This window comes from Corvus hawaiiensis, chromosome 24 (assembly GCF_020740725.1).
Source record: "Corvus hawaiiensis isolate bCorHaw1 chromosome 24, bCorHaw1.pri.cur, whole genome shotgun sequence".
Taxonomy (NCBI): Eukaryota; Metazoa; Chordata; class Aves; order Passeriformes; family Corvidae; genus Corvus; species Corvus hawaiiensis.
Window position 1 is genome coordinate 729,017 of NC_063236.1, and position 25,910 is coordinate 754,926.

Consider the following 25,910-nt stretch of genomic DNA (forward strand, 5'->3'; position numbering starts at 1 on the left):
GGGGACACGCTCTCACTCCCGGCTCCCAGCTGTTTAATCCTCCACCAAGGCCTGCTGAAGGAAAAGGCAAAAAATTTATCAGTGTTGGCAAGTTGCTGGTGTGGGGAGGGGTGTTGGAGCCCGGGGCCCCCCGCAAGCAGGTCGTGGGCACTCACAGCAGGCTTCATGTGTGGGCAAGGTTTGGGGGGGACTAGGAAAATGCAAACCCTTCCCCCCTCCCCAGCATTCGGGTCCAGAGGAGGGTGTGGGGTTGGGAGAGCCGGGGTCATCCTCACGTGTCCCTCCGGCGTGGGAGCGTTCACGGCTGAGAGTCGCTCAAATATTTAAGAGATGACAACTGTATTAATACAAAAACTAGATAAAGATCCCTTGAGTCTAAAGCCAGAACCATCAGCTCAGCTCTTCTTTTCCAGCGCTCTCCCTTAGCTTACTCCCTGGCTTAAATGAAATCATAAATATCAGCCCACAAAGCTCCTTTGTCACCGCACGCAGCTCCCGGCGACAAGAGGTCATTCATTAAAAGCCAGATGAAGGCAATAGAGACTCCCTTTGTTTTTTAAGGAGTTCAGGATAAGGCTGTGGCTTCTCTGCCGACATTAATGCACCGTTTCACTACGAGGAGCACAAAGGATGGGCGGCAGGTTCGGCTCATCCCATCCAAGTGCTCTTTACCCCGAAGCTGATCAGCGCTGGAGGAAACATCCCGGCTTCACTCAGGTGGGACATCACAGATAAACCTGGTTTGTTGTTGGACTGATGGCAAAAACAGGGCCCCTTTGCCCCCCTCCCCACAGACCCCATGGGCTCCTTTATCCCCCTCCCCGCAGGCTCCTTCCCCTCCTCCCAGCCCCTGTGGATGTTGCTCTGGCCACATTTTGCCCTGCTGAGGGATGGCCGAGGCCCTGCAGCTCCCACCCAGCACATGAGCCTGATGCCATCTGCCGGCCTCTGGCTCGGGCCAGCCAGGAGAAATCAGAAATTAATTCCCTGAAATGTCCATCTTCCTCTGGCTAAAGCCCGGCTGCCCTCCCTTCTCAGCCTGATGGATTTTTCCTCACACTACTGAATAACTCCTTTTGAACACCCCTGCTGTATTAATGCATCTAGAGAAGTGCACCTAAGATCGTTTTTTTTCTCCCTTTTATTTTCCCTGGGGAAATGTTACTGTCTAAAAGTTTTTAATTCCACTTGCTTCCCCACCCTGCTTTTTTTTTGTTTTTTGAATGACTGCTTATAAAGACCATCGTGCTCTAACTGGTTTTGGATTAAAAGGAACTTAATAAAGGTTTCCCCTGAGCACAAAGCTGCACAAATGGGTTTGCAATTGCAGAGTTAATTGCAGGAGCTGGGCAGAGCGATTGGTGTTTGCAAGGCTTCACCAGAGGATGAGGCTGGCAGGGAGAGGTTTGGCTTTGCTCTTTGCTCACACAGTGAGGTGCTGGGGCAGGTTTCTTTCCATCCTGCCCCAAAAGATCGAGGCACGGGGTCACCAGGGATCCCTTTGGCATCAGCACCAATCCCGGTCACCTCCCGAGGTCACACGCTGGGGTCGGCCAGCGCTGCCCAGCCAAGGGTCTGCGGTGGCTGGAGGAGGAGAACGGGCTGGAGACCAACCCAGCGAGGCTGCGGGAGGAGCTGGAGGAGAATTTCTGCTGCCTGAGAATGTGAAGTGCTTCCGCCAGTAATCGCCGGAATCATCAAATTAGCATAAATTCTATTAACGGTTTCCCAGATGAGACATTTCAAGGCTTCTCCCCCCCTTCCTGACACAAACAAAAGAGAATATAATTACTTTGCCATAAAGCAGCTCCTGAAAAGGCCCTCAGTCCTTCTGCCTTTCTTCTCCCTTGGAATAAAGCTCCAAATGAAAGGTGCTCCTGACCTCCCTGCTCTCATCATTCATCAGCTGAGGAGGAGGAAAAAGGCTCCACAAAGGTTTTAGGGCCTGGGATCGAGCAGGGGGCCCATTTGCCAGATCCACATCGTACCACAGGTGGGGGGGGAGGTTCTGAGAAGCTTTTTGGGGCGCTCAGGTCCTGCTGCCCTCCTGATTCCAAGGAGGATTTGGAAGGACGATGGTTGAACACATATGGAAGAAATGTTTGTGTAACACAAGCCCAGCACCTACTGCAGTAACTCACTACAAGCACCGCGGGGGCAATCATCTAAAATAATGTTCCTTTTTATTGGCACGCGATTGCGGATGACAATTTGAAAGGGAACGGAATTTGCTTATGAGCAAAAGCCTCCTTAACTCTTCAGAACGACACTAAAACAACTCGCCTGCCTATAAATACGATCTGCCAATAGAGGCATCTTAGCTGTGAAGATTTAATTACAGGCAGGAGCTGCAGGAGGCCCGGGGCTGACACCAAAACAGCTGAGCCCCATCACCGAGGGGGATGGACCTGCACGAGAGGCTCACCGCAGAGCCAGGTGTAACTTTCAGCCTCCAGCTTCTTCCCAGACAGGGGAAAATTGGGCTTTGGGGTGATTTTCTGTACCATAAGGTCATATACCAAGGTCAGAACCTTTCTCTTGCTTGGCCATTGGCTCAGGGGATGAGTTGTGCCTCTTCTAGGCCTCAGTTCCCCTATAAAACGTAGATAATTTTGGCTCTCTTCCTCAAGGAAGCCTCATTAATGTTTCCTTTTCCAAAGATCTTGAGGCTTTTTACAATCTATTGCGAATTAATTATTATTACGTTAAAACAAACTATATACCCTAAATAAAGCAGTTCCAACAAAGCAGCTGGATGATGAGAGCAATCTGCTTTATGAACTCCCTTTTCCACTGCGCAATTTTAAGCATTTAGTTCCGCTTTCTAATTGCTAATATCCGTTCTTCAATTACCCGCTGTTTTGTTTCAGATTTGAAAGATTAAAGCACGTTGTTATTTTATGATTATGTGAATTCCCTTTGTGTAATTGTTGGGTTTTGGGTTTTATCCGTTTGCATATTAAACGCCTGCACGGGGAAGACTCGTATGTGGCTTGAAATGAGTTTCGCCTTTGGCGCAAGTTTGCCGGCTGTTACTCAAATCAACGTTTAAAGACAAAAAGAACAGGCAAGGCATCGTATTTCTCAAGCGACAACACTTAATAAACAGCCTCGCGGTGAATTTCACCACGCACCGGCTGCACCGAGCCCCTGGCACAGACCTTTTGGCGCCCTGCAGAACCAGCGAGGGGGCTCAGGCCCATCCGCGCCCTCTGCCAATGGCTTTGCTCGAAATAACCACCAGGGCTCGGCCTGAGGACGGCTTTTCCTGCCCAGAGCAGCCCCTCCGGTGCGCTGGGCAAGGAGTAGCCCCGGGTCTGGGGGTCCTGGGCCCACCCGGCGTCCCCGTTGCTAAGCAACGCGCGCTGGCGCCAGCAGCCAGCATTAAAGATGGCGCCCGGCCCGCTTCAGCGCGTGCGCGGCCGCGCCCCGCGCCGGGGAGAGGAACTGGCAGGCCGCGCCCTCAGCAGACATGGCGGCGGGCTGGCTTCAGGAGCCCGCTAAGCGCAGCCAATGAGAGCCCGGGGAGGAGCCGGGGCGCGCGGGGATTGGCTGGCGGCGGGGATTCAAACCGGAGCGCGGGGCGGTTGGGGCTGCGCGCGCGGCTGGGGCCGGAGCCGCGGCCCAGGTGAGGGACCCGGGAGGGCTGAGGGGAGCCTGGGGGGCTCAGGGGGGCGCAGAGAGGGGCGGAGGAGGCTGGCGGGGAGGTGAGAGGAACCGGCGGCTCAGGTGAGTGCGGGGGATCGGGAGGGCTGAGGGGAACGGCGGATCCCAGACCCGCCCAGGCCCAATCCCCGGTGGTCTCGGAGCCTCGTTCGCCCGGCTCGGAGAGCGCTGTGCGGGCTGGGCTGGTCCCTTCGGCCTCCCGGCCTCGGGGGTCGCGGAAGGCGAGGGGATGGTGATGCTGGTGCTGGTTTATAAGGCACCGAGCTGAGCGTGCCCCGTGGTGTGAGTTCGCGCTGCAAGGGCAGAGCTCTTCCGCACCTCGTGGTCCACCTAATACAGAAAGTATCGAGGTGTCGGAGTGAAGTCCGTACCTGTGAATCAGGTACCCCAAAGCCTTCTGTGCTGGCGTGTTGTGTTCTCTCCTGGCACCTCTCCCATGCCTTCCAGCACCAGCTCGTTTCCCAGCCCCGGCTGCCCTGCCTGCCCCAGCCACCTCTTGCATTGGTGAAGTCATTTCTGTCTTGCTGAGCTGGAGACTTTCCCCTCCGCTGCCTCTGTTTATGCCGTTGTTGCTGCTGTTTGAGAGAAATGTGCTGACTGGTTGAATTTTAACAGCTATTTGCAGGAGGAGCTGTAACTTAAAATGCAGCTAAATTTAAAACTGTATTAAAATTCCCCGGAGTGTTGCTCCTATTTTTATCTTACAAAGTGCTGAAAACTTGCAGGTTTTTAGTGGCCTATATAGTACCAAGTTATTTGTAGATAGGGCATGGGCTGTGTTCTCTATCCTTTCTGAAGGGGAGGACTTGGGATCCCTCATCTTGCCTCGGGTTCTGAGCCTCTGTGCTTTGCTGGAGGATAGTGGAAGCACTAAGGTGGGCAGATCTGCCTCTCTGCAAGGCTGTGTTATCCATAAACTGTGGAGGGCTGTGGATTTTCATTCCCAGTGAAAAAAAGTGGATGCACATATCTCCATAAAACATGAGTTTTGTTCGTGCAGCTTCTCCAACTCGCCTGAAAGCCTTACAACCAGTAGCTCTGAGGCTGGTTCTCTTTTCTTTGGGCTGGTTTCTGTTGGGAGGTGGGAGGGAAGGGCAGGGCTCCTTGTTCAGCTGTGGTTTTTTGGCAGGGGGATGGAGACTGCCATGGTGAACCTGCGGGGTCTGTACGAGCAGCTCACGCGCCAGGCCGAGCTTCTGAGTGAAGGAAACGAATGCCGTGAGTTCTGTCTCTGAGGTGTTCCTGAAGGATGTGCTGAAGATGCTAAAACCAGTCCAGTCTGGGTTTTTCCTTTATTGAAAAACATGAAGTCCTGGCTGGATTTCTGTGCAGGGCCACGTTCTGCTTGTAGCAAACTGGCTTCGTGCAACGTCTCGTGTTCCAGCTCTTCTGCCTGGTGCTGATAGGGAGGGCTTGCTCTGAAAAATGGAAGAGCTCATGGACATCTCTTGTGTGGGTGGGTTGGCCCAAGGGCTGGGTTCTCCACGCCTCAACTGGGAGCAGATTGTGGAGGTTCAGGTTGCGCACCAAGAGGAATTTCTTCATGGAAAGGGTGGTCAGGCATTGGAAGGCGCTGAACCAAGGGAGGTTTGGAGTACCAAGGAACATCCCTGGATGTGGCACTCAGTGCTCTGGGCTGGGTGACAAGGTGGGGATCGGGCACAGCTTGGACTCGATGATCTTGGAGGTCTTTTCCAAGCTCAGGAATCCTGGGATTCTGTGTGAGCAGATAGCTGCTGCCAGCTGCTCCTCTCCTTGCCCCGCTAAGGCTTCGTGTGCTCTCTCCCCAGAGTTTATTCAGTTAGCGAAGAACTTTGAGGAGTATCGGAGGAAATGGCAGAAAACGGAGCAGGAGCTCGGCAGGTACAAAGATCTCCTCATGAAGACAGAAGCCGAGCGCAGCGCCCTGGACGTGAAGCTGAAACATGCCCGCAATCAGGTGGATGTGGAGATCAAACGGAGGCAAAAAGCCGAAGTGGACTGTGAGAAGCTGGTGAGTAATTCCTGTGTTACCCATCAGCTCCTGAGAGCGTGGAGTCAAGGTGATTCAACTGCATTGATCAGTGGCAAATAAGGACTGGCACTCATGGGAAGGAAAAAAGGGGAAAAAAAAAAGCAAGGAATTGGCTTGGCTCCTCGGAGCAGCTTTCTGCTTTGATCTGGGAGAGGAGATTGGCTGCTGGTGGAGCTGAGCTGCCATTACCTGCCTGCAGCCATTAGCAGTCCATTGACACAAGTTCTGAGAGCTTATCTCTGGTTATCTCGAGCACTTGGTCGGGTCTCACAGTAATTAAACACACTGTATCCAGCTGCTGATGTTATCTGTGTTCACAGGAGAGGCAAATCCAGCTGATTCGGGAGCTGCTCATGTGTGATGCCTCCGGCAGCATCCAGCTCAGCGAGGAGCAGAAGTCTGTCCTTGCCTTCCTGAACAGGCCACAGGCTTCTGTGGGAGGTTCAGGTAACAAAAGGTAGGGAAACGGCATTTTATCTGAGGTGTCAGGCATCAATCCAGCTGTCAGCCTCCGTGACACATTCCGCACCCGTGTCAACAGTTTTCCTTTTTGTTCCGCTTTAAAATCCGGTTCTTCTGAGTCAGTGAGATTGTTCTGGAACTGTGACTGACTGAAAGCCAAACTGATACAAGCTTCTTCTAATTTTTGTTTTTTAGGCTGTCTACAATAGATGAATCTGGCTCAATTCTGTCAGACATCAGCTTTGACAAGACCGATGACTCACTGGTAATGTAACTCCACGTTCTGAAGTTCTCCCCTGTAAAGCCCGAGGGGAGGGGGTTGATCTCCAGAGACCCTTTGTGTTTAGATTACTGGGGTATTAAACTGGCTGAGCTGATTTGCATTTCCCGGGTGTACTATTGGCTAAAACTTGATGAAAGCCCTGGCCAGGGGCTGTGTGGCATTTGCCATTAACCAGTGCTGTGTATTTCCCTCAGGACTGGGATTCCTCGGTGGTGAAAGCTGTCAGGCTGAAGAGGAGAGAGAAGCGGGTACGTGGTTCAATTGTTCCCTGTCACATTGTTCGTCCTGGCTGCCACAGTGCCACCATCTGTCACCTCACAGCCACCTGTAATGACCTCTGAGCCACCTACACAGTCAGACCTCACATGGATGTGCTCCTGCTGTGGGGGTTTAGATTGAAATTTAGGTCTGATGTCATTGTTCGTCTGCTGAAAATGAGTGGAGTTTCTGTATATCCTGTGCCGTTACAGTCTGGGATTTGCAAGAAAACACTTGGAGATTATTAACAGCTCCCAGATTAGGGGGAAATGGTGTAGGAAGTTTACATTTTTCTATTCTGTAAAGGAGCTTGTGGTTGTTCTGCTTTAATCTGCAGAAGATACAGGTGGGAAGAGCCTAAAACCAGCACCTAGTAGAGCTGGGAAGAGTCTGGGACTTGCTTAGTCGCTGGTTTTTGTGTGTGTAGTTTGTGGGTTCGTTGGGGCTTTTTTGTCCTCCATTCTTAAGTTGGGTTTCTTTGTTTTCTGAACTGAATTATAAAGCTGGCCAGGAAAATTATCTCAAAGAGATTGAGGTTCCCTAATTCTTCCTGGCACCTCCAAGGTTGCCATGAAGCAGAGGTACCACTGAAGGACTTGTCTGCACTCACCACAGAAGCATGAAGTGCTCAGTCCTTCTAATTATCCTGGACCAGTGTCATGCCAAGTTAGCAGCATTCCTGCTTCCTGGACAAGAATGTGCTCTCTTTTCAGCGCTCTTCCAGGCAGTTTGCTGAAGGCCCCCCAGGTCCTCAGAAGAAATCCAGATCCATCAGCAACACAGCAGACCAGGTATGGTGGTACCAGCTGGGTTTGTGTGCACTTGGTCACAGCTCCTGTGTGTTTCCAGGGCCACTGGAACTTCCCAGTTCTGTCATCCTGTCACTGGTGGTGTATTTGTCATTACAGGCTAACGAATCCATAGTGGCAAAGACCACTCTGATGGTCCCCAACGATGGTGGCCCAATTGAAGCCATTTCTACCATCCAGACCGTGCCTTATCCTCGGAGGAGCCGGAGGAAGAGTGGTAGGTGTAACATCTCTGTCCTGTCCTGACACAGCTACTCAGGTCATCCTGAAATGTTAATTATTCCTTCCAGGACCTGGAAACTGCTTCTGGTTTATGATGCCCATGCTTTTGGGGGCAGAGGGTGATTCCAGCCAGTCAACTTCTTCCTCTTGTGTCTCCCAGGTCCTTTGCAGCCTTGGAACAGCGAGTCCAGCATAGGCAGTAAGCAGCTGGAGTCCAAGATGGACAGCGATGGCTCCAGCACCCCGCAGCACAACGGGGGAGTGAGGCTGCATGACTTTGTTTCGAAGACGGTGGGTCTACAGGCAGGAGGAGCTTGGAAAAGCATCTCCTTCCATCTTGAAGTGTGTGTGACAAGAGGCTGCCAGCTGTGTCAAGGGAGGGTTAGGTTGGATATCGGGAAAGGTTCTTCCTCCAGAGGGTGCTGGGCCCTGCCCAGGCTCCCCAGGGAATGGGCACGGCCCTGAGGCTGCCAGAGCTCCAGGAGCGTTTGGACAGCGCTGCCAGGGATGCCCAGGGTGGGGTTGTTGGGGTGTCTGTGCAGGGCCAGGGGCTGGACTGATGATCCCTGTGGGTCTCTTCCAACTCGGGTTATTCCATGATTCTGTGATTACATCTCAGGTCAATATGAGCTGTACCAGTTACCTGCATGGATCAGGGAACTGTTATCCAGTTTGATTCCTGCTGCGTTACTCCACTGCACTAATCTCTGCCATCTGTGTGCTCTGGATCACCAGGTTATCAAGCCAGAATCGTGTGTTCCATGTGGAAAGAGAGTGAAGTTTGGGAAGATCTCTCTGAAGTGCAGAGACTGCCGGGTGGTCACTCACCCGGAGTGCCGGGAGCGCTGCCCGCTGCCCTGCATCCCCACGCTGACGGGCACTCCGGTCCGCATCGGAGAGGTGGGTCTGTGCCCCGGCCTTGGGGCCACCCCAGACGGGCCCACCTTGGCTTGGGACTTGCTCAGCTCCAGCTTTGCCTTCCCCAGCAAACTCCTGTTGCTCAGAGCTGCATAATAACATGCAAATGAGCTTGCTAATGCATCATTCCACAAGCAGGGAGGGGGTGTAGGGGTGTGATGGTAGGAGGGCGTTGAGTGGGGAAGGTGGCAGCTCCGGGCAGGCGATGCAGCGTTGTGCTGATGGATGTGATGCTTCTTCACCAGTCCTGAGTAGAGCAACAATTCTTGTTTTCAAACCGTAGATCTTGCTGTGAATTCCTGAGAGAGTATTTTCCATGTCTTGGTGACTGAATCCCTCTTTTTTTTTTTATTTTCCCTTCTCCCTTTTAGGGCACCTTGATGGATTTTGTCCCTTCTACTCCTCCAATGATCCCTTCCATCATCGTGCACTGTGTTAATGAGATCGAGCAACGAGGACTGCATGAGGTAAGAAGAAAATGAGGTGTGAAACAGTGCTAATGAAATGGGTTGTGGTGTTGGGGAAGCAAATTGTTAACCCAAATGCCCCTTATTTATGGTGTATATTGTGCTGCTCAGTGGGTGACTCAGGTGTGGAGAGAAAGTGGGGGTGGAAGAACATCACTTGACCTCCTCCTCTGAGCAAAGCTTTGTGCCAACAGACAGGTCTTTACCGCATCTCTGGCTGTGACAAGACTGTGAGGGAACTGAAAGAGAAGTTCCTTAGAGCAAAAAACGTTCCTTTGCTCAGTAAAGTGGACGATATCCACGCCATCTGCGGCCTTCTCAAGGACTTCCTGCGCAGCCTGAAGGAGCCCCTTCTCACTTTCCGGTTAAACAAGACTTTCATGGAAGCTGCAGGTGAGGAATTGCTGCCTGGCATCTCCAACTCTTTTTCCTTAGGCTCGATGGTTGTGGTTTCGCTGTCAAGTGAGCCAGCAGGCCTTGGTGCTCTGTGGAGCCCTCGTGCCTGAGTCCTGGTTGGGCAGGATACAAGTTTATTAGCACAGCATGACAAGTTTATGCCTTCCTTATTTCTCGGGGTAGCTGTGGCTGTGAGGGGAGTATTGGAGCTTCTGGGAGCACTTTCTTAGGTCTAAATATTGATTTTTTCCTGCTAGAAATCTCGGATGAGGACAACAGCATCGCTGCTATGTACCAAGCAGTTGGAGAACTTCCTCAGGCCAATAGGGACACCTTGGCTTTCCTCATGGTCCACCTGCAGAGGTACATTCTGATGGACAGGGAGGTTGGAACCAGGTGATCTCGAAGGTCCCCTCACAACCCAAACGATTCTGTGATCTGAAAGGGGACGGTTACCCCACTGGTGCTTTTTCCAACTGGGTCTGGTTACTGCTTGTGAGAATAAATTCCTCATTCTGGAACAGACCTGCTCACTCAGAGGCTGAGTGTGTGTGGGACAGGGGACTCGTATCACAAGCGAAGGGGTAAAGCTACATTGTCTCTTTAATTTCTTTTAACGCAGGGTGGCTCAGAGCCCGGATACTAAAATGGACATCTCCAATTTGGCCAAAGTCTTTGGCCCCACAATAGTCGCCCACGCGGTACCAGATCCTGACCCCATGACCCTCCTGCAAGACACGAAGCGTCAGCCCAAGGTAGGGCAAACCTGGCTGATTTTCTCTCTTCCAACCCAAAGCATTCCGTGATTCTGTGATCAGTGACTCACAGGTGTCTCTGTAGGTCATGGAGCGACTTCTGCTGCTGCCCATGGACTACTGGAGCCAGCTGATGATGGTGGAGCAGGAGAACATTGACCCAGCACACGTGATTGAGAACACTAATGCCTATTCCACTCCACGGACACCTGAGGTTCAAGGTAACCCTGGCTTCTGCTCTGTTACTAACAGCCCTCAATCCAAGCAGCCTGGGAGGCTCTCAGAGCCAGCCACTCCTCGCTTCACGGAGGAAGAGGGAAAAGCAAAGTGTGCCAGGAAATGCCAGATTTGTCTAGTGCTTGTGACAGATGCCAGGGAATGTCTGATGTTCCCTGCACGGCAAAGAAAACTTCAGCTGTCCCCACACTGTGCTGCTCTCTTTTGGCAGTGAGCATTCTGGGACCCCTCACCACCCCGGAGCAGCAGCTCTCCAAGACGCCCTCGTCCAGCTCCCTGTCTCAGAGGGTCCGCTCCACCTTCAGCAAGACCACCCCCAAGTAAGTGCCAGTGGGTGCTGTCCTGCGGCGTCTGGAATAACTGCAGGTGATTTGAGTGGTCAAGGAGAACTAAGCTGAGACTTTTGGGGGCAGCCTGCACTTACTACTTGGTCAACCCTCCCTTAATCTGTGCTGTGGGAGCAGCAGCTGCCCGATGGGTTACAAACATCATCTCATGGCAGGGAGGGGAACATTGTTTGGGGAGGTGCGTAAAATTTGGGTGAATGTTCCCTGGAAAGGGAGAATGTTGGATCTCTATATCTAAAATTCCAAACTGATATTTTTGTGTTTCTCTTGAATTAGATTTGGGAGTAAAAGCAAGTCAACAACTCACCTTGGGCATCAGGGTAACTTCTTTGCCTCTCCTATGCTGAAGTGAAGACCTGGGAGTTGGTCTTGTCCTGGCATTTGCACACCAACGCTCACAAGTAGAAGAAGAAGCACAGGTTGTCTCCATGGCCCCTGGCAGCTTATATTAAATGATGTTTTGCCTTTTATCTTTCAGCTTAACTGAGACTTTTAATGGGATTTTATAGTGCAATTTATTTTTATTATCTAATGCTGTGCTGAATGTAGTACTGGTGAAGACAGTAACAAGCAGGATTTGTTCAGTGTTAATCATTAAAAAAGCTCTAGAGAACTGGCATTTTCACTAACATCTGGTTTTCTCCCTGTGTGAAGTAGAGCAGTCACAAAATGAGTGTCAGTTGGTTGGTTTTTAGGACTGCGTAGGATGTTCTGGACACAGCAGTGTCTGAGCTTTGTCAGAATCCTGGCTTTCCATCAGCACAGAGTCTGTAAGTCCCACCTGGTTGGTGGTGCAGCTGGAATCCTGAGGATGGCAGTGTTGGATTGGGCTGGTGGGCAAAAGCCTCTCTTCAATGAACTGCCCGAGGGACTGTGGCTCCTCTAAAGGAACATTTCCTGATGTTTGCAAGGGGTAAATTCTGTAGAGGATGGTGTAGATGCAAAGCCAAAGGATTCCTGGCTAGCCTAAAGGAATTAGTGCTGCTCGTGCTGCTGGTGAGGGGAAGGAGGGTGGTTCAGTGGGGGTGGGAGTCCTGCTTTCCCAGGTCGGGGGCTGGGGTTTGCCCAGTGCTGTGTGAAGACACCTGTGGAATGCACACAAGTTTATGACACGGCTGTTTTCATTGAGCTCTGGAAAACTGTCCTGACCGTGCAGTTAAGTAAATCCTGATCTTCTACATGACCCACGGTTCTGTGTTCTCCGGCTCGTGGTTTTAATTTGCGCTGTGTATTTTCACCCAGGCATGTGTGGCTTCACTGGAGGTTGAGGGGCTGCTCTCTGAGGAGCTCCTGCCCCAAGGACTGATCCCAGCCAACCTTGCTGCTGGGGGCAGGATCCTGCCCCAGGCTGTGGCCCCTGGCTTCAGGGGAGGAAGGAGGAGAACAGGTTTGGTCCCCACTATTGTGTTGGGAGGTGAAATAGCCTGGGGTGGGTGTGGTGGCCTGGGGTGTTTCTCATTCCCCTTGATTGTGAGGTCTGGGGGCTGAAGAGTTTGTACACTGGTGCTGACCCACTGCTGGGGCCCCTGGGCAAGGGGGTGCTTCTGGCCTCTGGGGTTCTCAGACACACCAGATGTGCATGAGAGGGGCACTAAGGTGTGTTCTCTATGGGCACACTTGGTCCTTTCCCAGAGCATCTTCTCCCAGACTAGGTCCTTGCCTGTTCCTCATTGGAGCAGAAACAAGGTCACCGTCGGTGGGACCTGCTGAGGGGCATCTGCCCTGGTCTCTGTGGCACTGCTCTGTGGGGACAGGTAGGGTTTGGAGACACACAAGGAAGCCACCCCCACTCAGGTCCTGCTGGGCACAAAGGTGACTCTGGCAGTGCCTGGGGACGTGACTGGGGAGGGGGGTGCCCACCTGTGCCTGCAGGGAAGGGCACAAGTTCCAAGCGGGATGTACAGGACACGGCAGAGGAAGGGCCTGGGGGGATGGAGAGTGAGAACAGTGAGGAGAGGGCAGGTCTTTGGTATTCCATGGTCTGGATGCTTCAGGCTGCAAGAAGACACCAACAAGGAGAAATCACACAGAAATATTTATTGATCAAAGAATGTTAAAAGCCTCACTTTGAGACTCCAGAACCAGGGATGGAAATGTCATTCCTGGTGGAAATCATTGCAAGAAAGCTCCTAGCCTATGCCCAGGCAGGGGCAGGGATGCATGTGCTTCTGAGATTACTGCAGATCAAATCACTCTTGTGGGCTCCTTAATCAGCAGCATGTGATGCATTCGCACAAGCCAGTGACCATCTGTGTCCTGTACAGAAGGGCTTCACCCTCGTCATGACTCCTCAATGATCTTACAGAGGAATCCACCTCCTGGTTCATAACAAATGGTAGAATTCTTATAACTGACGAGTTGATTTCTCACACTGCCCTAATCAGCATTCAGTTCTGATCAACAGCAGCTCCAGGGGAGAGCCACGGGTCCACACCTGCAGAAGATTGTGCTCAGACCCTGTAAGCCAAATTCTTCACTCTTGTTTTCATTCCCTCTGGCAGAAGCAGGACGCAGCAGCATGTGTAAGCTTTGGGCACTTGGTTACCCACGGGTGGGCCTGGATTTGATGGCTGAGCAATGGGACGATGCGAGGAGCTGACAGAACTATTATGTCCATGTGAGGGATGGGCCTGCTGTGCAGAGACAGACAGTCCTTTTGGCCTTCTAGCCTTGGAAAAAGCCATGCCCTACTCTCTCATGGGGATGAGGCTCTCCCCATCATCTAAACCGAGTGCAGCAAACTCCGTAGGCAGGTGCCAGTTGGCCTCCTTGAGGAAGCGGAGGATGGCCTCGGTGGCGGCGGTGTCCCCGGCACGCTGGTAGAGATGAGCCATCTTTCTCAGTCTGCAGCCACATTCCCTCCTCTGGTTTGTCTGCACGGTAATGCTGTAACCATCCATGAACTTGGCTTTTGCCATATCCAGGGATCTCTTACGGTAGAGGAAGAACTTTCCCCAGTGGAGATTCAGGGCTTGACGGCACCTGAGGCTTAGGGTGTCGATTTTCTCCTGCAGCTCCTTGTACATCTCTTCTTCCTGTGCTGGGTCTCTTTCACCAATGAACTCTGCCAACTGCAGCTTGACAAGTGTAAGGTCAAGGTCTGGATGTTTCTGAATTATTTGCTGGAGGTCCTTGATGGCTGCATCCAGTATATTATTCTTGTCTTCCTGCTTTGCTTCAAGCCACTGTTGCTTGTAGCACTTGGCCAAGGCCTGGTAGAGAAGGTGGTAACCCGGGTCCTGCTGCAGGGCTCGCTGCAGGATCTCAACTGCTCGCTCTGTCGACTGTGGCATCCAGAACAAAGCTGATGATTTGAGGACCTCGGGGTCAGAGCTGTTCTCTGAACATTCTTCAATCAAGCCAATTGATCTTTCCCTATCTAACTGTTCAAGTAGCCTGGCCAAATATATTTTGGCTTTGTAGTTATTTGGCTGCTCGTGGACAATTCTTTCCAACTGGATTATGGCTTCACTTGCAATATCAGGCTGCCGGAAGAAAATCCAGGAGGAATAAAGAGCCATTCCAAGCCCGGTATGGAAAGATCTGTTCTCTGGTTCGAGCATCAAGGCCACATTGAAGCACTCCCTTGCCCGTTCCCCGTTCCGGGCTCTGATAGCCAGGAGGGACCAGCCTTTCTGGGCCTGGATGTGCGGGATCAGCCGCACATCCCAAGGAGTTGGGCAGAGCTGCTGAATTCGTTCCAGGCAGCTTTCAGCCTCCTGATAGGAGGCCTGAAGGTAGTAAATCCAAGCATAATTCCCGTAGATAATCAAAGAGCCAGCAGTAGATGCCGGCTGCTCCTCTTCCCTGTTGTACTCCTCAGCAGCTCTGAGGCTTCGCAGAGCTTCCGTGCTCTGGTTGTTCAGCTGGTGCAGGTAGGCCTGGAGCCCCAGGAGGGCCACCTGGTTCTGGTGGGCCGTGTGTTTGATCTCAACATCCAACTTCTGCAGGATATGCAGAGGATTGAAAGAGCTGGCACCCATTTTCCAGGTGAAGTGACACTGAAGGGCATCCAACTTCTCCTTCAGCTGCTCCTTGCTATGAACAGGAAACGGTGAGTTAAGGAAGGGTGGGGACCCCAGGGTGCCCGTGGAGAGCGGAAAAGAGGAAGGGAGGTGGAGGAGGGGGCTCTCTCTAGTTGCTCAACACATCCCTTGCACTCAGTCTACTAAAGAACCTGCAAATTGTTCCAATCAGCCCATTTCTCAGGGAACTATCTGTGAGCCAACCCTTTGGAGAACAGCAAGCCAGCAATGGACTCACCAGGGCCTGGAGCCAGGGCTGCTCTCTTACCTAAGACAAAGGCCCTGGGATAGACTGCAAAAAGGGAGAGTAGAGCCAGCCCCACCCACACTTCACCTTGTGTGGGGAGGAAGCAGGGGTTGTGCCTTCAGCTGAAAGGTGAGGAAAAGGCACAATAAAGAGCCCAACAAGGTCATGAAAATGTTGGACTGGAGTATCTCTTCCACGAGGAAAGGCTGAGAGAGCTGAGACTCTTCAGCCCAGAGAAGAGAAGGCTCAGAGGAATCATAGAGCTGTAGAAATACCTGAAGGGAGGGTGCAAAGAAGTGCCAGGCTCTTTTAGTGGTGCCCAGTGCCAGGGCAAAAAGGGCACAAACAAGCTTAGGAAGCTCCATCTGGACATCAGGAAACTTAACTGAGAAGAGAGTCCTTGCACAATTTTCCTGGAGGGGTTGTGGAGTCTCCATCCTCAGACTCCAAAGCTGTCTGGGTGCCTTGGACAAGGCGACCTTCAGAGGACCTTTCCAACCTTAACCAAGGTGAGATTCTGAGCCAGGATGTTGTGCTGAACCTTCTCCCCCCACGCCCCGTCGCTGTGGGAGCTGTGACAAGAACAGATGCTGTGCACTCACCTCATTTTTGCTGCGGGTGTCACGTCACCGTTGAGGGACGATGGCTCGGCTGCACCTCTTCCACACTGCAGCAGACCCTGGCTAGGACAGTCTGTAACCTAGGGACTGAGCCTTATATAGGGATGTCCTCTCCTGCGTGGAGTCTGACTAAACCACTGGTCTAGGATGAAACGAAAATGAAAGAGCTTAAACAAAATAGAAAGTATCCCCTCCCTGTCCCTGAAGTTCCTGCCTTCCCTGCATAAAATGACACTGGGGTCTGGGTAGACAAGAAAGGGAACCCTGTGGTCAAAGCAGCAGGGTCTGAACTCCCTGCTGGAGCCCTTCTCCCTGCTGAAAAGGACTTTGGTGTTACAGCTTTTAGGAAGCAGCTGGTGTAAGACGATGGAGGATGCCGAGGTGCAGAAAGGAAATGCAGCACCACCCTTATCAGTGAGGAGCCAAAGGCTTCGTGTGGCTCTGCAGCACCTTGTCCCCAGGGCTCATCTGGATCTGCCCTGGCAGCTTTGCTGGAGTTTCTCTTTTTGCCTGTAACAGCACCTGCCCCGCAAAAAGGGGATGGCAATTGCATTTGCACAGTTTTGTGTGAGGTGCAGCGGTGTCCCTGGGGTCAATCCCAAGTCCTTCCTTAAGGAGCAGGAGCTGCCGGCAGAGCGCAGGATGCTGAACTCGGGACGGCCCCAGGGGTATTCACTCACCAGGAATCCACTGCTGCCCATCGAGGTTTGGGCAGGTGACAGAAACCAGTGGAAGTGACAGAAAAAACATGGGTAAAATGCAGGACACACGGTTTAGGGTTTATCTGGGTGTAACGGGGGATTGCAGCCCTGGGAAGAAAGACTCCAGTGGAGAGAATAGCAGAAAATACATTAAAAAAAAGTAGCCTCGAGTAGACTCTAAAACAGAGAAGGAGGAAGCCACCAGCCTTAAAATCCACTCCTTCCAGCAAAGAAGAAAAAACCTATCACTATGTCCCCCTCAGGATGCTGATGAGTCACTGCAGCAGTGCAAAGGAAGGAGGAGAATTTACTGCTGGAAGAGCAGGGTAGATGCTTTTATCTTCTGTGCTTATTTTTTTCTGTTGCTGACAACCTTTAATAGAAAATGAGTAATTTGGCTATGAGTGTTAGCACTGCTGGATGAACAATGAGTGATTGCTCTATCTTGATTAGGCTGAAGCATTAATTAGACAACCAATAACGTCTAATTCTTGAATCCTCACATCAGCATCTTCTTTCAGTATCTTTCTGTGCATTTGGGCTCGACCAGGCTGCTTCTCTCTTGCCAGTGGTGGCCACGATGTGGCTGGGCGAGTTGGGTGCTGGGCAGATGTTTTGGCTCCCTGGGCTGGGGCAGAAGGGGCAGGATGGAGGAGAAAATTCACTGCTCAAATCCCTCAGGCCTTGACAACAGCTCTTGGCTACTTCTGCTAATATTAGGGCTGGTTTGAGGATGATTACAGTTCTGTGCAACAGCTATTAATATCATACAAAGCTTGGATGGAAGTCAAAAATAACAGCAAATGAGAAAACTACCAACCAGCAGCCAAACAGGAAGTACAAGCAAGGCTTGGTGTTGTGAAAGATAAATGGTGGGAAGGAAAAGCAAAAGAGCTGCAATAAGACGCAGAGGGGAAAAAAAAATACAAATATTTTTGTTAGTGGTTTGAAAACAGTCCTTGGCTTCAAAACATTCTGTTATATCAAATAATGCTGATCGAATTCCGAGCTGATTGAAAGGAAATCCTGGTTTATTTGTCCAGAAAAATACCTGTTTGTTATAAAGTTCCTTCGGCTGATTCTGGGCCACAATGAAGGGGCTCTGAAGCACCAGAGTGAGCTGCACCATGGAGCAGGAAAGACAGAACCTGGGAATGCTCTTCTGGAAACGGTGCCTGCCACGCTGGGAAGCTTCAAGAAGCTCCATCTGAGTGGCAAATGCCAGAACTAAAAATACTTTGAGGTGTGGCCACAGAATTTCCCTGACAAAGTTCGAATCTTGGCTGAACATCTGAGTTCTTTCTCTGTTAATTGTCTCTAACTTCCTTAACTGGAATTCAGGTACAGGTGAGGCTTCCACGAGTAAGAAGGCAGGAAATAAAAAGGTGTTTTCACAGTTTCTATTGCACCTTTTCAGCTCCCCTTGGCTCTGCTCCCCCTGGCTGTGCTGCTCCCACTTCTGCCCTTGGGTGCGCTCGCTGCTCTGCTCTGGGTGCACAAACCTCTCCGGGGAAAGAAGGTGGCAAAAGCCGACTTTAAACACTCTCTTGGTCCTTGCACAGAGGTGTTTAATTCATGGCTTTGTACAAATCCCTGGCCAAAAGCCTGGGGTCTCCACCTGCTCGGAAAGCTGAGGAGAGAATCCTTCACTGTGAAGGTGCTGAGGCCCTGGCACGGGTCACCCAGAGAAGCTGTGGCTGCCCCTGGATCCCTGGAAAGGTCCAAGGCCAGACTGGATGGGGCTTGGAGCAGCCTGGGACAGTGGGAAGTTGGAAGGGGCGTGGAACCGGATGATTTTTTAGGTCCCTTCTAATGCAAACCATTCTGTGCCCTCGGTATTTTTGATGAGACCGAAACAGGTAATGTTTCTCCTAGAAAAGAGCTTATGAACTTCAGAGATGCCCGTTTTCCCCTCCTGGCCGGCCCCCAACCCTCCCGAGCACAGGCGTTGCTGCAGGACGCGGCGCCAGCAGATGGCAGAGGCTTTCCACGGATGATGCTGCTCGGGTGTTGCAGCGCCGTTTTCTCCCCGGCCTGTGAAAAAGAGCGATGCTTTTGCACCGCTTTTAGATTTCTGCCTCGCAGCTGGATGATTTTTTAACAATATTCCTACCCCCGCCCCTTTATTTGGATGAATATGTCTATTTTTGGGAAAGTGGTTTCCCATGGGCGAAAACAGGGAGCGAAAGCAGAGCGGGACCTTAGAGAGCGTCTGCTGCCTGGGGAGGGTGATCATCCTTCTCACAACTGAGCTGAGCACGGCCCAAGGAAAGGACTGGGCAGCGCTTAAAATGAAAAAGGAAATTTTTAAAATATAATAGATACAGAAACTGTGAGACCAACGTTGTTGCCTCACCCCCCTATTTGCCCTCCTTGGTTCCAAACACTTTGGATGTGCAGTAAACAACAGCCTCTGTGCACACCCTGGTCCTTCCTCACCCTGATGGTGGCACTGGCATCTCCTGATTCCTCCAGATAGAGGTGGCCCGGACTTTCAGCCTTGCCCGTACCTGAGCCCTGGGTGACACGTAACCACCAGCGCCTGGGTTTGCTGCCGTGGGGTGACGCAGGGAGCTCTGGCTGGAGCTGGCAGGGAGCAGCTGCGCTCCAGACACTCCCAGTTCCCCCCAAACCGGCCAGGGGATGCTTATGAGACTCTCCCAAAACCTACAGCCAGAGCTGGGCAGCCGCTCAAGCAGAAAACTGAGCCGTTGTGCATTTCAAAACCTTAGGCTCGAATACCTGCCCGAAGTGCCTTTCTCTCCTGAATTAATCCGTCTCCAAGAACGTGAGGCTTTGCCTGCCTGTTTACAGCTTGCCGAGGCAATGAGGTCACTGCAAAGGCTCGATCAACACGAGAGGAACGATTCCAGCGAGCAGAGCGTAGATGATAGCGAGGGGTTCAGTTAACTGTCCTCAGCCCCAGCCCCGGCTCCTCACCATCCCCGCAGAGTGAGGGTGTGTCTGGAAGGGCTGGAAGACACTGAGATACCAACGGGAGGGCAGCTTATCTCCGAGAGCAAAGCCTTCCCTGCTATCAGCGCCCCGAGAGACACTCAACTGTCTTCCAACTGCTCTGATGGGGCGATAAGCCCGGAGCATTTGCTGCTCAGCCAGGCTGGGAAGCCCCAGAGCTGATCTGGGGCAGGGAGAGCAGCAACACCCTGGTCACGAGCGCTGGGAGAGGCTGGGATGTTGGGAGTTCTTAACTCTCCCTTTTGATCCACAGTGGGGAGAGTGGCTGTGGTTTACTCCAGAAATGACCGATGAGGCGGTGACCAGCCCCACCAGGAGAGGGTAGAGAGAATCCATGGGATTTTCAGTGTTGTTAACGAATGAAAGCCAGAGTACAAAATCAGATCCTCTGATTCCAGCAGCTGGCCCAAAGGGGGACGTGGCCCTACAATTGTGACATAAAAGTAGTGAAAAATTGTGGTGTTCAGATTTGGATAAGATTCAGCAGCACTGGTTCTCACTGGTAATTAATGGAAGAGTTTCTGTGTGTGGAAGGAATCGGTGGATCTCAGTCGTTCTCCAGACAAGAAGCTGATGGAGGGTAATGCCGAGAAGGCTGAAATGTGTCAAAACTTCAAAGGGTGAGGTGAGATGAGGATTCTAATTGACAGAGGAGAGAAATCTCAATATAGTAAGGGAAAAACAGGGTAGAGCTGCACTAGAATTCATTGTAGCCTGTCAGGTGATTTGGGCAAGATTAAATTCACTCAGAAGGTGCCAGAAAGACAAGAAGGGAACTTTCACTAACCCAGAGAGGATGGAAGATGGTCAAGGAAAAATGCCAAAGGTTTCTCTGAAAACAGAGGCTGAAGATGAGAGAATTATCTGGTGTTGGGATCTGGGAGAACGGTGGAACAAGCACTTAAAGGCGTTGTTTGTCAGCACCAAAGAGAATGAGAAACTACAATGGTAATTGGGCGAGATCCAACCATCCCAAGCAAAGATAATTTAGCTAATTTACATCTACAGTGATGCTCTGAGCGCTGTGCTCCCAGAAGAGGCTGTAAATACATAAAGTTTTATGGCTTTTGATAGTGTTCCACATGGCCCATGAGAAAGCTAAAGAAACGCTTTGGATAAAATCACTCCAGAGCGCATCCAAGACTGCGACAAGCCCTGCACAGAGGAGAATCGTCCGTGGTCTCCTGCCAGAGCAGAGGGGGAGAAGTAAAGTATGGTTTTGAGAGGTTAAAGAATTGGATTGGGAATGGTGAAACAGGTCCTGGATTGGGCAGGAGAATGTTTCCTTCTCACCTCTGTTGGTGGAGGCTTCTGTAGATAGTTTGGGAAGGAAGGTAATTTTAATTGCCATGAAATAAATAATTGCTCCCCCAGCCAGGGATGGAGCAGAGAGATCCTGAAAAATCCCTGCTCCCTCAAATGATGTGTTTCTCTTGGGCTGTTGCTCTCCGAAATGGCAGCGCTCCCTTCTGAGAAGGATTTTATCCTTTGCCAAAGTCCCAAACAAGAGATTACGTGATGTGATTTCCTGTGCAAGCAGGACCGGCTTTGACGACCCACTGAACCTCTTGGCCTTGAAGGTTGAAGTTTGTTTTCTTGAGCTTTAGTTTGGCACCAATCCAGCCAAGTCTTTGTGTCCTAACTTTTATCTAAACACACGCACGAAGAAGGGGGAGAATAAAAACATGCAGTGTCTTCTAGAAAGAGAAAACAAACTCTCTCTCTCCCCCTAATTCTGAGTCTTCCTCCATCAGCTTTTGGGAAATGAAGTGACAGAGGTGAGTTGTTTTCTATAAACTATAATTACCGCCAGTGAGACGAGAGCTCCCTGCTCACTGCTCTGTCAAGCGGAGCTGGAGGTGGCCATTTCTCACCCAGGCACATCTAACAGCCTCATCCATTCTTTTCTTGTGGCTTTTCCTCCTCTTTTTCAACTCAGAGCACCTGAAGCCCTGAGAAGGCTGGCGGAGCCTTCCTGAGTGGTTTATTTTTAGCAGCAAGAGCAGGCTCCAGGCTCTGGGGAACGCCGTGAGTGGTGCAGAAACACTTGAAAACACCAAACTCCCCCTTTTCCGTGCAAGTGAGCTCTTAAACCTGCCCAGACTTTCTAGTGGCTTAATCCAGTCCTTGTGATCGTATTTCATTTGACAGGATTTTATTTGATGTTTCAGTCTCGAGATGTTTCTCCCCACTTAAATATTTATTGAGTCCCTCGCCTCCCTCTCTCTGAAGCTCCAAAATCCTGAAACCTCTTGCCCTGAGGGGCTTGGACGAGTCCCGTGGCACCAGCTGACTTTGGCCCCGTGGCCGCTGACCCCGTGAAACCAGAGCCCCTGATTGCTTTCCCAGACACCGTTCCTGGGGAGCAGCTCCCCGGCCCCTCGCGCAGGAGGCATTTCATCGTTTCATCCGGAGCTGGAACACAGCAGCCAAGCAGAATTTCCTCTGAGCTGCAGATAAGCAGATTCTGGTGATAGGGAGGCCCTGCTCAAGCAGCCCCTGGGCTCCCAGCTTTGAGAACAGCCTCGAGGGCCGAAGGGGAAGGAAGTGCTTAATCCTGTGGACATAGGACATGAAGAGAAAAACAACACCCAGAGATGCACCAGCCTTAAACTGAGCCTTAAACAGCACCCTGAGCTGCCTGGGGTGGGCATCCTAAAGCAGCCACGGAGCTGCACCCAAATGTTTTCTAAGCCCGTGTTTGGTGAGAATTCCTCAGGAATTGGCAACAAAGAGTCAACTCCTTGTGCAGGAAGCCTCGATCGGCCGTGGAGGAAGCGGATCACGTATTGAAAAATCAAGTTGTCTTTGTGAACAACATGAATGATCAGATTACAGAAAACAAATCCCTGCAAAAAAAACCCCAACCAATTCCAGGCTCTTCAGTGAGAGCTGCAAAGCACGACTCGCTTGGTGCTGAGCTGTGAAACATGTCAGGGCATGCATAGCATCACTTCTTAGAAATCACAGCTCTTCTCAGCATCAGCAGAATTTAAAAATATCATAATTTCCACTTCCAGAGAGCAGAGAGAAATGGCACCCGGCGCTGCACGAGTGTTATCGGAAAGATGGAGCGGGATAACAAAGCTGTGGTCAAACCCAGCAGAAGATACTTTAGTCAGACTGGTTCTTGTAAGAAAATCTTAGAAAAATTGATAACAAGTCAAGCCCAGCACGAACCAACCAAGGACTCCTGGAGAAAGCTCCCTAATTTCAGGCAGATCCGTCTGCGCTCCAGCAACAAGAACTAATGGAGAGCAGAGAAACATGGGCAAAAAGTTACACCATGGTTGTAAATGCACAGATTAGAGGGGAAAAAACGCGATCCAAGGGGCTCCTTCCTGCTTTCCAGGGACACAGGAGAGACTGAGTGTGAAAAATCCTCATTTTGGGGCCACCTGCCAGAGTAGCCGATGGCTGGGCCGAATATCCAGGAACAGACCTGGTCCCAGAGAGCCAGAACAGGACGATGATCTGCTGCTCAGGGACCTCGAATCCCAGCTCCTGCTGTGTCCTGATAGCTCCTGCTGTGTCCTGATAGCTCCTGCTGTGTCCTGATAGCTCCTGCTGGGATGGGAGCTCCTCGGCCAGGCTGGGTCCTGCCCAGCCCGGAGGGTCCCGGTGATGGGCGCGTCACCCCAGCAGAGGTGACAGAGGGACACCCCCGGCCCCATCCCGGGAAAGGTGCGACAGATGCTCTGCACACACCTTCCCACCTTCCAGGAGCTGCCTCCAGATGGTGCTCCAGGCGGTTTTCTGGGATTGGAAAGGGTCTGATTGTCTCACAGATGGCTTTTCTGGGCAGGTCTTTGCTTAATAGTAACGGAGGAGGGTGAACCGTGCTCAGGAGCCTTTGGCTGCCTCAGCCAAGCCCTTCCTTGCTGTGAGCAGCTCCTCATTCCCAGCTCATGCACTGGGAGCCCCCGAGGTCTGCTGGGAATGAGTCACAAACAAGGTCCCCGTAGGAAAGTAGAACTATGGATTCATAGCCTTGACCGTTCTGGGTAGGAAAGGTTTATTTGTCCAGCTTGCTTTATAAATAACCCAGAAAGCAGCAGCTTTGTTTTCATGGTCTCAGACTCAGGAACCTCATCCAAGGCTTGGTCCAGGCCCTGGGAGTCCTGGCCAGGGAGAGCAGTCCCTGGGCGTTTGTTTAATGAGTCACAGTAGGCAAAACTCCCTGCAAGATAAGACCAAGGATGGGGGTCAGTGACTCTGCGGCGGCGTGGCAGTGCTGTAGGGACAGCACTGAGGACACCCCTGCTCCTGCTGGCCCTGGGATCTCACCAGTTATCCTCCATCCCTTCTGGGGGTCCCACAGGGCCTCCTCAGGCTGCGACTGAGTCTTGCTGTGTTGGATCTTGAGCGAGGAAAAAGAGTTTAAAGGAAGCTGGAGCAATTTAGTGGAGAAGGGAAAGATTCGAGGTCAAAGAGCAAAATGTTCCTGGAGGGATTCATGCAGGGGACCTGTGGAGTCACCACCCAGGTGACTCCAGGGAGAAACTGAAACCCTGAGAGGAAAATTAATCCAGTACAGGCAAGGGTTAACCCTGGCATTCTAAATCTGTCAGCTGGGACAGGCTTGTAGCAGTCCTGTTTTACAGGGATGAGGCATCAGGGATGTTATACCCGGAAAAGTCCTTGCTTGCCAGGCTGGGGGGAGGCCTGGCTTCCCTGCAGGATGCCCTTGCGGAGTCAGGCAGAGATGCCACAGCCAGAGGGGAGCCAGGCCTCTTCCTGACTGCTGTCCCACAGAAGGCTCCTTGCTGCTCCCATTCCCAGCCCTGGAAATACGAGAATCCCTCGTGTCCCCGTGCAAGTGCTGTGGGGACAGGGAACGGCGGCGTCAGGGAAGAGCTGCTTTTTATCACGTGCGGTTGTTTCAGTCCCTCCATCACACAGCGTTATTCTCCCTTCAGCAGGGCAGGAACAGCTCCAGCTGCTTTTTTAATTCCAGGAGTGCTGGAAAGGGGCAAAGACTCTTTTACACCAATGCTGAGGCCGAGAAACCGCGGGATGTGTCCGGGATGGGCTGGGCAGCCCTGGCCCAGCACCTGAGCCCGGCATGGTCTGACAGGAGACTGCACAGAGCAGCTGATGAGCCTCGAAACCCTGCCAGCCTCAGGCACAGAGAACTTTGCACAGTGAGTGGAAAAAAGGCGGGGGGCGAATAGAAAGGCCGTGCTCAGCACTTCGGGGACGTTCGGCCTCTTTCTCCCTCTGCAAAGGGCCCTTCCCCAGGCGGCTTCGCCTCCCTCAGCCTGATTTGCAGAGCACTCAGGATTCCAACAAATCTGTAAAACTGGATACTTCCCTCGCCCAACCCACTCTTCCTTCAGCCCTTATCTGCCCTTACCTGTCTCCACTAGGTCGCTTTAAAAGTCCCAGACACTTCCTTCCTTTGTTTGTCTTGGCCTGAAAGAGAAATGTCTTGTGTGTCAAAGGTTTAGTGCAAATTCCTGTCCAAGCTCTTTACTACCTCTGGCCTCAGTAAATCAAACTTCTTCTCCCATCTGGGGATTTGCACAGTGAATCAGATTCTCTCCCCACATTCTCCCTCTCCTGCCTGCACAAGGGATTGAGATGGAGCAGCAAAACAAGGGCTTAAATCCCTACAGGCTGCTGCAAATTTGGGATGGAAAAGAAGTTCTGGGTTTCAAACGTGTTTGCACAGAGCCAGAGTTTCTCAAGGGCTGTGCCACTGTCCCAGCTCTCCTTTCTCTTTAGGAAAACCACCTGGGCTTAGAGACCCAAAGCAGGACATGGGGGTCCTGGCTAGAGGTGGGCAGGAGGCACAGCCTTGCTGAGCTCTGCCTGGACCCGGAGGAAGAATTTCTCCATGGAAAGGGTGCTCAGGCCTTGGAAGGTGCTGCCCAGGGAGGTTTGGAGTCCCCATCCCTGGAGATGCCCAAGGAATGACTGGAGGTGGGACTCAGTGCTCTGGGCTGGGTGACAAGCTGGGGGCTCGATGATCCTGCAGAGCTTTTCCAGCCTCAGGGATTCTGTGATCCTGTGACTGCAGCGCTCTTTCCCCAGGGCCCACGGAGGGAGACTGACAGCTCCTGTCACCCTGGAAGAGTGAAAATGATGGTGAGCCTGAGGGAATCCGCCTTCTACAGAGGGAATCCGCCCTCCCATTTCCATCCCAGACCTCTGCCCGTGTCTGGCTGAAAAGCAGAACAAGGACCTGTCCCTGGGAGGAGCATTTGGAGGCAGCAGGTGCAGACCCGGAGCGTGGGGCCGAGTTCGATGGTGGCAGGGAGGGCTGGGCTGGGCTGCCACAAGCCGACCACGCAGGCGGTGCTTCGGTTGGGAGCCCCTTCCTTTGCAGATGAGCACCTTGATGTCAGCTCCCCTCTGCTCCTCCCGGCGCGGTGCGGTCGCTGCACACCTGACTGCGGCAGGGCCTGGGGCCGGCAGCTGCCGAAACCACAGCCCGGGGGAAGCCAGCTCCCTCTGCCTCGCTGAGAGCAGCCTGTGCTGCATGAAAACAAACCCAGCCGGGCT

The 25,910-nt window shown here is 52.0% G+C and overlaps 2 protein-coding genes across 4 annotated transcripts; one reads left to right on the top strand and one right to left on the bottom strand.

Annotated features, from left to right (window-relative positions):
* The first annotated feature begins 576 nt into the window (after positions 1 to 576).
* RACGAP1 (Rac GTPase activating protein 1) lies at positions 577 to 11,812 on the top strand. Of its 3 annotated transcripts, none has more exons than XM_048327504.1 (17): positions 577 to 717; positions 4,796 to 4,884; positions 5,457 to 5,659; positions 6,001 to 6,137; positions 6,338 to 6,407; positions 6,620 to 6,673; positions 7,397 to 7,474; positions 7,592 to 7,709; positions 7,875 to 8,005; positions 8,450 to 8,614; positions 9,004 to 9,099; positions 9,294 to 9,492; positions 9,753 to 9,858; positions 10,118 to 10,250; positions 10,336 to 10,471; positions 10,699 to 10,807; positions 11,111 to 11,812. In XM_048327504.1, the coding sequence occupies exons 2-17, from the start codon at positions 4,800 to 4,802 to the stop codon at positions 11,184 to 11,186; spliced, it is 1,896 nt and encodes a 631-aa protein (XP_048183461.1). In that variant the 5' UTR covers positions 577 to 717; positions 4,796 to 4,799; the 3' UTR covers positions 11,187 to 11,812. The 3 variants fall into 3 exon arrangements, with proteins under 3 accessions (XP_048183461.1, XP_048183459.1, XP_048183460.1); XM_048327502.1 differs by lacking the exon at positions 577 to 717 and adding an exon at positions 3,583 to 3,628; XM_048327503.1 differs by lacking the exon at positions 577 to 717 and adding an exon at positions 3,670 to 3,729.
* Positions 11,813 to 12,853: 1,041 nt separating this feature from the next.
* LOC125337626 (interferon-induced protein with tetratricopeptide repeats 1-like) lies at positions 12,854 to 16,033 on the bottom strand. Its single transcript, XM_048327548.1, has 2 exons — positions 15,709 to 16,033; positions 12,854 to 14,872 (listed from the first exon to the last, which is right to left on the bottom strand). The coding sequence occupies exons 1-2, from the start codon at positions 15,711 to 15,713 to the stop codon at positions 13,522 to 13,524; spliced, it is 1,356 nt and encodes a 451-aa protein (XP_048183505.1). The 5' UTR covers positions 15,714 to 16,033; the 3' UTR covers positions 12,854 to 13,521.
* Positions 16,034 to 25,910: the final 9,877 nt, after the last annotated feature.

Excerpts from the sequence above, each read along its gene's own strand:
- RACGAP1 (XM_048327504.1), top strand. The coding sequence starts at position 4,800 with ATGGAGACTGCCATGGTGAACCTGCGGGGTCTGTACGAGCAGCTCACG. Across the intron at positions 6,138-6,337 it reads GGAGGTTCAGGTAACAAAAG|GCTGTCTACAATAGATGAAT; the intron begins GTAGGGAAACGG and ends TTTGTTTTTTAG. Across the intron at positions 7,710-7,874 it reads GAGGAGCCGGAGGAAGAGTG|GTCCTTTGCAGCCTTGGAAC; the intron begins GTAGGTGTAACA and ends TGTGTCTCCCAG.